Genomic DNA, 10,435 nt, shown 5'->3' on the forward strand with positions numbered 1-10,435 from the left:
TGAATACACTTGCATAAGGTAGTTCTGCCACATTTAACACCGGTTTCATCTTTTTCAAGCCTTCTAATTAAGATATCTAATTTAGGCCCGCTTTGTTCCTCGTATGACTGGTAAATTTTACGTCGTATTATATCTTAATCATTCTCATCTACACTCGAGAAAATGTCAGCATCGCTTCTTTTTTTCCTCGCTGAAATGGGATTATTCATAATTTTCCATAGAGTTGATGTTGGAATTTTCGTCAATGTGGCTATTTCTTCTAAAGCTCAAAGAGTCAAATAAACATTGTCTATAACTTCCTTAGTCTCAATAGAATAGTGTTTTCTACATTTGGGCGGGAGCATCTCCTGAGATACACTAGACTCGCACATATTTTGCATAATTCGCACACGATTCAACACATGCTGTATTACACACGAAATAAGAATGATTACTAATAAACTTAAACTAAATCGTATACCAAACCAAAGAATATTATACACAGGTAGGTATAAAATTATTTTCTATTACGGACCACAATTTTACCTGAATTTAAAATCCGAAACTTTAGGTAATAATCTTGTTGCATTGTATGTTACTGACCACCCTTGGATAATCCCATTCAAAAGCAATTGGTCACCTTGTTATATCTATGAACAGACCATAACTTCCATAATTGAGGACAAAAGCAAGCACGATGAAGATTGAGACAGATTATATCAGCATAATTCTATTAATGACCTTGCTTAAAGTTTCCACTAATCACCGCAAATGTGTACACCACAACGAAAAGCTGCTCGCGAAAATATAATTTCCTCTTTTTAGTAATAATTCCAGCCTGAGGTTCTTATGACAACCAAAGTTGCATGATATACAAGGTGTAAAGCTGTATCTTGAACGCTAAGCACTTTAACTCTGCAGTGTCCTATCTCAATGTTTATAATAATGTCTGTCTAGCGTTGTTGGTCCCACATCCAGGCACCTTGTGAAATTGATATAAGCTACAGTATTAAATGCGATTTAGAAAACTACGTTCTGTTTTGAAAACTCGACGTTTTTAATTAAAAAACAACATATTAAAGGTCCGTGTGTCGGCGACCGACAAAACCTCCGACAAATGATCCTCTGTCGGATTTGCGGACATGTCGTGATAAAATTTATGACGTGTATAATATATTTGTTCCAGGTTTTATGGTATCGAGATACGATGCAATTGGACACAACGGAAAGACGGATAATGGAATCCCGAGGATCCAGGCACACGCTTGTTATCCGAAAAGTGCATCGATCCGATTTCGGGAACTATACTTGCGTCGCCGACAACCAGCTGGGAAAAACAAGGAAGAGCATTCAGCTGACTGGTAAGACTTACCGCCTAATACGGTTTATTTGTGAGAAAAGAAATTGGGAGGGCATTTTAGGGAACGTCTCTGCTGGATGTTCGATTTTCGATACTATTTTACTAATAAAAAAAATTCGAAGAGATGGAGAGACCAGAATGAAATACAGAGTTTGAATAGTTTTTTCTACTGCTCTGATCAGAATTTGTTTTCTGTAAAGTGCAATCAGGTTAACGATATGTAACTATTCCCACTGTAATCTACATTCAAATCAATTAAATTAAATACCGCCTTAAATTATAAATGTCGATATATTCTATTTACAAGGAAAAAGGTTTTTATAGATATTAACTTAATGCTTGAGAATAAACAGTGTTTAGCGATTAAACGACTTGGGAACTGTTCTTTACTCCCAGTTAAACTTTGAGGATCATATCGAAACTGTTAAAAAATGTTTGAGAAATCTGGCTTCATTTTAAGAACTACCAAAGGGTTCAGCATTCAGTCACACCGTTTGAAATCCTATTTATAGTAAATATATCACCAAAATAGAAAGCATAGAAAACCTTGAAAACTTAAACTATAGAGATCGACACTTTTACTAGTACGCAGAAAAGTTTGCATTTGAAAATTTGAACTAACTTGAAACTCGAAGAAATTGTTTTGATGTCTCGATGAGGCTTTTCTATACAAAGTGGTGAATAACCTTGTGGATTTTTCTTTTTCTGTAAATGGTGGTATCAGGTGCGAACGAGATTAGCGTTTTCTATTGGGCGATTTAGGTCGTAGATGTACTTGTACTTGTAATAATTGTGTTTTTCAAAACGGCATAGATATAGAAATGTTTAACTTAAGCCTCTGTTTATTTAAAACAAACGTATGTAAACTTCTTTCGCTTGTAGTTATAATTGATATAAATCTAACCTTTGTTTTTATTATAGAGATAAGAAATTGATTGATCACTTTCCGGATTTTGTTAAATAGTATAACCCCATTTTGTGCCATTCTGTAATGGGTTAGCTGCGTCTGCGCGTTGAATGACCTGTAAAATATAAATAAATAAATAAACCGTTGATTTGTATCACATAATCAATAGCTTTTCGTCTTATTATTCAAACATTTTAATGATAAACATCAGTAGTTTTGCTTGATCTAAAAATGTTTGCCCAACGCAGATCTCATTCTGTATTTCAACGCATTCACTGGGAAAGGGAAAATTCTGAATTTGAAGTGTAAGTGAACTACAAGAAGTTTTTAATTTTTCTTGTTGAAATCAAAGCAAACTATAATTGTAATCCAGTTATTTAAATTGCCAATTGAAAATATGTGATTCCGCTAGTTTCTGAAAGTGCCGTTTCACTTTCTCGGATAACAAAGAACAAGCCTTAAAAATAGCTAAAACCACCAGTAATTCTAGTAATTTAACAATATCAAATCGATAGCCATTTGTCCGAAATTATTTGCCATCCAAACACTACGCGTCAAAATAGAGGAAATAAACCGACAGACATCATCTGTGTTGCATTGCAAGCAAAAAACAGCATCCAATTATCCCTTAAGATTTATGTGTGTTGCAAAGAACAATCAAGGGGAATGAGAGAGTCCTGTGGAATAACCCCATTTTGCTTTACGACCGCATTTGTTGCCCTCATGGCCCAAACTAAATCGTTACTAATCAGTTGCAATTTGTCCGAGTGCAGCGGCTTGCGATATATTTTACGTTGGGGTTTATCTGCGTATAATAAAAATTAACTGCGGAAAAACAGCTCGAATATGTTTTTTGGTTAGTGTGTGCCGCTAATAATATAATATAATAATAATAATAATAAATTTATTTTTAGCGGGAAATGGTTGTTTTGTTTCTAAAGACAGACTTGGATAGCTTAGATAGCTTTGGGTAGTTTTGGTTAACTTTGTTTTGGTCAGTTTTAAGTTTGTTTCGGTTCGTCTTGGTTGGTTTTGTTTAGTTTCGGTTAGTTTCGCTTAGTATCGGTGAGTTTTGTTTTAGTTCTGGTTAATTTTGTTTTAGTTCTTGTTAGTTTTGTTTTGTTCCGCTTCCGATTTGAGTGACTTTCAGTCACTCTTCGTTAGTTTTGCTGAGTAGCGGTCAGTTTTGGTTAGTGCTGGTAGGTTTTATTTTGTTATGCTTAGTGCTTAGTTCTAATTGCACGTTTCATATTTGAAAATCTGATTGAAGTATAAACAAAAAATCTTCTACCACTTTGGATTGTTCTGTTTTATTCAGTTCCGATTGGTTCCGCTTAGTTTTTGATAGTTCTGGGATCATATGAAATATTTCTTAAGATTTTTTTACTACCTCATTCCTGTAATTGTTTTAATGCTCTTTTCTAGAGGCCACGGTGGTCTCAAAAATTATTATTAAATTTTCGGTCAAAAATCCCAGTACTGTTGTATTTTTACCAAAATTAGTATAAGCTCTCTGATCCCTAATATGATAAAAAAAAAGTCATTTACAAGATGGCAGACATTTTGCTAATTTGTAATTGCTAATGTAATGTAATAAATAATAATTATAAAGGTTATATTGAGAAACCAGATTTAGAAAATATTTTCAAATTGTGCCTTAATTGTCACAGATTATTCAATATTTCTTAGGCATCTGGAGGGTATTTTAAACTTTGACCCTTCTCGCTATCTCATTTATAATTGTAATAAAAATAATTCGATCCAATTTACTTAAAAGTATTCAGGTATTTTTAATTAAATTTAAATTTATATATATGATAATTATTATATATACTTATAAATTTTAAATTAAATTTAAGGACTATTTACAAATTATTACTCGAAATTTAATTATTACTAATTAAGGTAAATTAATGACTAGTAACCAATTATTATTCTGAATCACTCTCACTCAACTCGGAATCAATTTGAAAGTCATCTTGAGAACCGCTCGATATTAACGTTTGTAGGGTTTCAGCTGAAAGATGTTTCAGTTTTTTCTTTGGAAGCTTCCGAAGGCTAGAGATGTGAGGATCGGACGATACAAGAAATCTATTGAAAACTTCTTCCGCTGTTTTTACACGAGAAATTGGTAAAAGCGCGATTTCTATACTTGTTTTCCATGTGTTGACTTAACTTCTGTCTGATTTTTCCATTACGTCCAAGATAATCAACCCGTTTCTTAGGCGGTCCTTCACCAACAAAGAAACATATTAATTTTCTATCCAAAATATCACTATTGCATCTAGTATATTATATTTTGGGAAATCTGTATTTTAGAATTTTAGAACGAGAAAATCATTACAATATAATCGGATTCTTGCTTTATTCTTTTATATACAGGGTGTTCAACATTATTTTAATTGTTTTTTCAAAATTAAAATATCAGTCCGTACCAACCATTATATATTTATGCATATATTTTTAACGCGTTTTCTGTCAGCTGTGGCTGGAGGGGCAACTGGCTGCAGAACTGCACCAAATTTAAGAGATATTAAGTCATTCTGTTCAAATCCTAATATGTGCGGCATTTACTGGTATATGCCACATTTGGACCTAATGAATCAGTGAAAAATTTAATAAATACGTATTTTTTACGTTACCCATTTTAAATAACTAAAAATAAAATTTACATACCTGATGGAGTTGGTTCCATAATGCCAACATACATACTAGGAAATAACTTCGGTCCAAATTAGTTCACTTTATTTTATAAGAAAGTCACAATCTAAAAGTCTCTGAAGACTACTACTCTTGAAAAGCACTAAATTACATTCAAAATTAAGGTGGTAAAAGGCAAATATCTAAGGACTTCCCGATTGTTGAGGGGTAGGCTGGACCCTCTACTAATTGACCTTTTTATTGAAATTCCCAGACAGGAATTTTGTATTTACCTATTACGACTGGTTTTCAGGCGACTTAGACCACGGTGAGGCACTAATTTGTTTTGTCTGGAAGCAAACATAACTAACAAACAAACCACAACTACCCAAATTTCATAAAAATCCTTCTACATCGGCATAACAATATTTGTCATTCCTTACTGTTACAGGAACACCGAAAGCTGCGATTTTCAGAAGCCCGTCCGTCGGCAACTACAAAGAGAGTTATAACATAAGCTGGGCGGTAGAGTCTTTGAGTCCGATAGAAGAATACCAGCTATTGTTCAGGAGACTTCCCGATGGCATTTCGAGCGGAGAAGACGGTCATCCCCAGCCGCTGCACCACCAAAGTCAAAGAAGATTCCCACTTCGAGTAAGCTCGTTCCTTCAAATCGCGAGACGGATGAAAACGACATTTGATTGCTTCCAGGATAACCGAACGTACTCGGCAGTGGGTTATAGCGTGGGGTACGGTTATGGCAGAACCAACAGCAGGGGGCGTGCCGACTGGAGCAATGTAATCCTTCCGGCGTCTCGGACGTACAGCAACGGAATGCAATCAATGAGCTACGTTATCCGCGGACTAGAAGCCGGACAACATTACGAGGCCAAAGTTCAAGCCCGGAACAAATTCGGATGGAGTCCCGTGTCCAAGTCTTTTGCATTTCAAACTACCGACCGAGGTAAGTAATAATGTTTTGGTCGCTTTTTTAAATACTGTTTTCTCTACTTGAGTTAATAGTAAATTATTATCAGAAGTGAATTGCGCGCCAAAGTCAATAATTCGTTTTCCTTTCTATGCATTATACAGGGTGCTATTTTCATAAGGTGTTAACGAGTTGCGGTGTAAAACGATTCGTATTCGAGTTATGGGGTTTTAATTTTGATTTTGTTTTTTTTTTTTCATAACTTTCTAAATAATTCCGATTTCTGAACATCGCGTGTTATAGATGACACACACTTCTTCAACGATTCAGATCCTTTACTTGATTTTAGTATAACTGTCGATGATATCAAAACAATTTTAAAACAATTTATGTCCAATAGGTATAGATCTAATACCGTGCGAACTTTTAAAAAATCTACCGGATAGTTGGTTATTGTATCTACGTTCACTATTTAATAACATATTTCAGTCTCGAACGGTCCCCTCATCTTGGGGTCAAGTGCTGTTGTCTATGTTACACAAAAAAGCAGCTTTGATGATTCCACAAATTATCGCCCTATCGTTAGTTGCACCGCAAAACTATTTACGAGAATTTTGTTAAAAAGGCTCTTGAACTGGGCAGAAAGAACACACGCAATTCCCGAATCTCAGTCAGGTTTTCTGGACGCGGCGTTTATGTTTTATCTTCGGTAATTTAGCTCCAACTTAGACCGAAAAAATAAAGGTTTTTGTAGCTTTCGTTGATTTTAAACGAACTTTTGATTCGATCACTCATACTCTACTTTGGAACAAGCTGTATCACGCCGGCATTAGTTCTAGGTATATTTCAATAATCAAAAGCCTTTATGAAGTGGCGACAGTAAAAATTAATATTGACGCGATTCATAGCCTCAACTTACTGACCTCCGCAGACGCTTTATTAGTTGAATCAGAGGGCCAATTACAGAAAAAATGTTGACTTGTCTGGCCAGGTAGGCAAACGAAAATTCTCTTACAATCAATGCTCAAAAAACTAAAGTTATGTGCTTTAGTAACTCCCTTTCAGAAACCCAGCCATAGCTCTTCTTTAGTAATTTTTATGGCATTCCCTTTTTCCTCTTTGTTTAGAGAACTGGTAGACAGAACAGTTTCAAAAGCGAGTCACGCAGCGATGCTGAGAGAGAGGGAGTCAGCTATAATCTTGGGACGCAATTCAAAAAATATACCAAAAAAACATACTAAATGTTTTTTCCAGATGTCTTCCAGTTTAGGGCATAGGTTATACCGACATACTTAAAAAGATTTTGTTACTTCCTAAATCAATTTCAGGTGCTTTGCTTCTCCTTGAAAGAGGTTTCACACACTTAATTTAATTAATTACTTAATTTAAATCTTGCCCCTGCTTTCTTATGAAAATGTTAAGAATGAACGAGAGTCGTCTCCCGAAACTGTGTTTTAATCCCCAGCAATCTCTAATCAATAACACAGGGCACACCAAATTCAACTGGGCATGTCAGATTAGAGAGCTGTTTCGTGAGCTGGGTTATGGTGAGTGGTGGAGCAGTCCATCAGACGGCAAAAGTATGACATCTTAGAATGTGTTAAATGAGAACTTTTTGAAGCAGCTATCAACATTGAAGTCGATTCACACGACATGAATTTTTACTGAGGCTTTGCACCCTCTGATCTATTACCCATCTATTTAAATTTCCAATTGCCAATGTCCGTTTTAAAAATTATCGCATAATTAAAAGACTGCTCTTCAGACTTGCTCCACGTGTAACACCAAACAATTTGAAACAATTTACCACCTTCTATTGACTTTCCCCATGTATAATGCTCTCCGTATCGTGGGGTTTTCTAATAATAATACCTTTATTACCGCTTTTAAAAAATTGGACTCACGTGAGTCAAAAAGTTTTTGCGTATCTTGTTATAAATATATTAAAAACCAGCGCCTTTCCAAAAAATGAGTAAAAATAAAACTATAATTAGATCTCTATTAGTTTACCATTTTGTTTTCTTTAGCATCGTCCGATGGGGATTTCTTGTTGTAAAAATGCAATTTCTCATAAACAATAAATAATAATAATAAAAAAAAATGAATTTGTTTTTTTTTGCATAACTTCGTAAATAATGCCCATTTCTGAACGAAATTTGCTACCTGGAGATTTCTTCGAAGTAATTTGAATTTGAATTTGTTTTTAATTTAGGTCTGACTTGCAGGAGGCGCTACCTATATATCGTTTCTCACTCTCAGACTTTATACTAGTAACTTTTCACTCAAAAATTCTATAGAAGTTACCCGGTCAATTTCTTGCATCGGAAAATTGTTAATGTCGTTATTACTTTTGATACTATGGATTTACTACTGAAAAAAAATCTTCAGATTTAAATCACAAAACCATTTGTAAGATGAAATTTTTTTTTTTTTCAGATACAACAGATATCCGAAGCAGTTTCGAACAAAATGGTGAGTTTTATATTTTATATTTATTTGTTACTATTGCTTTCTTCGATACATACGATAGATGACTGATACGACCTTTATGGTACATTTTTTTCAGAGCCTAGCTCAATGGAAGATTTTTTCGGCATCAGCACATTTAACGCTTGTTCTCCAACACCGCCGCCATATTATCAGTTTGTGGGCTTGCTCTATATTTTTTGCGTAAACTATAGATGAACTAAAAAAGTAACACAATAATTTATGCTGTCTAACTTGCTCCGAATAGATTTGTTCTAAAATATTTGAAAAGACCACGTATAATCTACCATGATGGAATTTAATTTTTCCACCTGAAGCAATTAATACAATTTTTGTTTCTATCCTTTTAAACTAATTTCCCTGCACAGTTTTGAACTTCGTCTTCTATGTATTTAATTTTAAATAAATTTTATTCTGGCAATATTAAAAAAAATATTTTTTTAAATGCTCCCAATAATATGTACCGTATAACATCAAAATTTGTAAATATCACCCAGCTTTTCAATAATAATAATGTTAGACTTAATATTGCACGCATTTCTGTAAATATTATTATTCAATATTATATTCTTAATATGTAGAATTATTATTGGTAAAAGCCAAACCATGTACAGTTTGACTCTAAATTTTCCTGTTAATTTGTTTTAATAAAAAAGCGGCGACACTGATTCGATTAATCCATAATTTAATTGGTTTTTTAAATAATTGATGTATTAGAAATTCTGCTTATAAATGTTGTGATCCAATAGGGTGCGTCCGAATATTTAAAAAGTATTTCAATTCATGAAGCCACAAGCTTCTAATTTAAACGGCATTTATAGTAAATATGTAAATAAACGTAAAATTTGTAGCAGTTGTAGGTGGAACCAAATTTAAGGCTGATTGACGAAGTGCAAAATTATAATATTCTTAGACAGAGTCATATATGGTTTGTACAGGGATCGATAAGCAGCAAATAAACAGTATTTATATTCCATGTTTGCCTCAATGCACCTTTGTGTTCGTTTCCTTCTTCCAATTTCCAAATTTGGAATAAATGCACCTGTAAGATATATGAAATATAATTTATGCCATATCTATATCAAAATTAAATGTTTGAGTGCTTTTTACAAAACTTCTGGATTCCTCCTGCGTCGGTTTTTGCTTAGTCGAAATTGTTGACGTTTCGCCAATCATCAGCTTGAAACTCTGAAGAAGCCAACAGGATGATTGGCGAAACGTCAGCAATTTCGACTAAGCAAAATCTGACGCAGGAGGAATCCAGAAGTTTTGTAAAATGCATTACAGTAGTCTGTGGAAGTTTCTTTGAAAAATTAAATGTTTGAGTGTTTGCAACAATATCTTAGACATCTAAAAGGGAAGTCTTCGCCAGGTTGATGATTCTTGGAGAATGGTTTTCTCTGCTCCCGTCTGTAATAGCATATTATGCAAGTGCTATAAACGGAATTTGACTCACGAGTTTTTTTGCAAAACAACATTCACTGACATGACCACAGAATTGATAAACGTCAAAATTCAAGCCGTGGAGTAAAATCTCCGAAAATATCCGATTACTCTCAAACCCGTGCGGAAATGTCCGAAGTAACTAGGTATTTTACAGAAGGGAGTAGACAAAATACCTTATTATATTCCGATCTAGCTTGCGAAACGCGTCCCTTTTCCATGTGAGTTTCTTGCCCCACAGATCAGAGCCACGGATATTTCCGCGATATTATCGCACGGGTTGGGCAGTAATCGGATGGTTTCGGAGATTTTACCGCACGACGTTTGTCAATTCTGCCGTCTCGTGTTGTTTTGCAAAAATTTACCGAAAAACTAACGGTCTTATAAAAAGTGTAGTAGCAACACGTTTGGTAAACTCACTCGTGACTCAAATGCCATTTACTACACTTGTTGTATAATACACTATTAGTACGTATAACTCGTTTTGCTTCCCTAAGACTAATAAATTACATGTAGTGGCAACAGCTTGGGATCCGAAAAAATATTAACATACAGGCCGGTATATGGTGTATGGGGCTTATATAACATGGGGTATATGTATTTTTAAACTTAACAATAAATAAATTAAATTATTAAGTTAATTAAATATTTTTGAAATGGATGAAACGGCTCCTACTAGTAAATGTCCGTC

At 34.3% G+C, this 10,435-nt stretch overlaps 1 protein-coding gene across 5 annotated transcripts in view; it reads left to right on the forward strand.

Moving 5' to 3' along the window:
• Positions 1–9,256, forward strand: part of LOC132698225 (limbic system-associated membrane protein-like) — a 225,829-nt gene extending 216,573 nt beyond the window's left edge. For all 5 annotated transcript variants that reach the window (XM_060664182.1, XM_060664183.1, XM_060664181.1 and 2 more), the window contains 5 exons: positions 1,166–1,340; positions 5,338–5,540; positions 5,598–5,850; positions 8,251–8,286; positions 8,381–9,256. In XM_060664182.1, coding sequence (XP_060520165.1) covers positions 1,166–1,340; positions 5,338–5,540; positions 5,598–5,850; positions 8,251–8,286; positions 8,381–8,499 — 786 coding nt within the window. In that variant the 3' untranslated portion in view covers positions 8,500–9,256. The remainder of the gene's footprint in view (positions 1–1,165; positions 1,341–5,337; positions 5,541–5,597; positions 5,851–8,250; positions 8,287–8,380) is intronic.
• The last annotated feature ends 1,179 nt before the right edge of the window (positions 9,257–10,435 follow it).

Source organism: Cylas formicarius, unplaced genomic scaffold (genome assembly GCF_029955315.1).
Source record: "Cylas formicarius isolate icCylForm1 unplaced genomic scaffold, icCylForm1.1 PGA_scaffold_2__14_contigs__length_35257938, whole genome shotgun sequence".
NCBI lineage: Eukaryota > Metazoa > Arthropoda > Insecta > Coleoptera > Brentidae > Cylas > Cylas formicarius.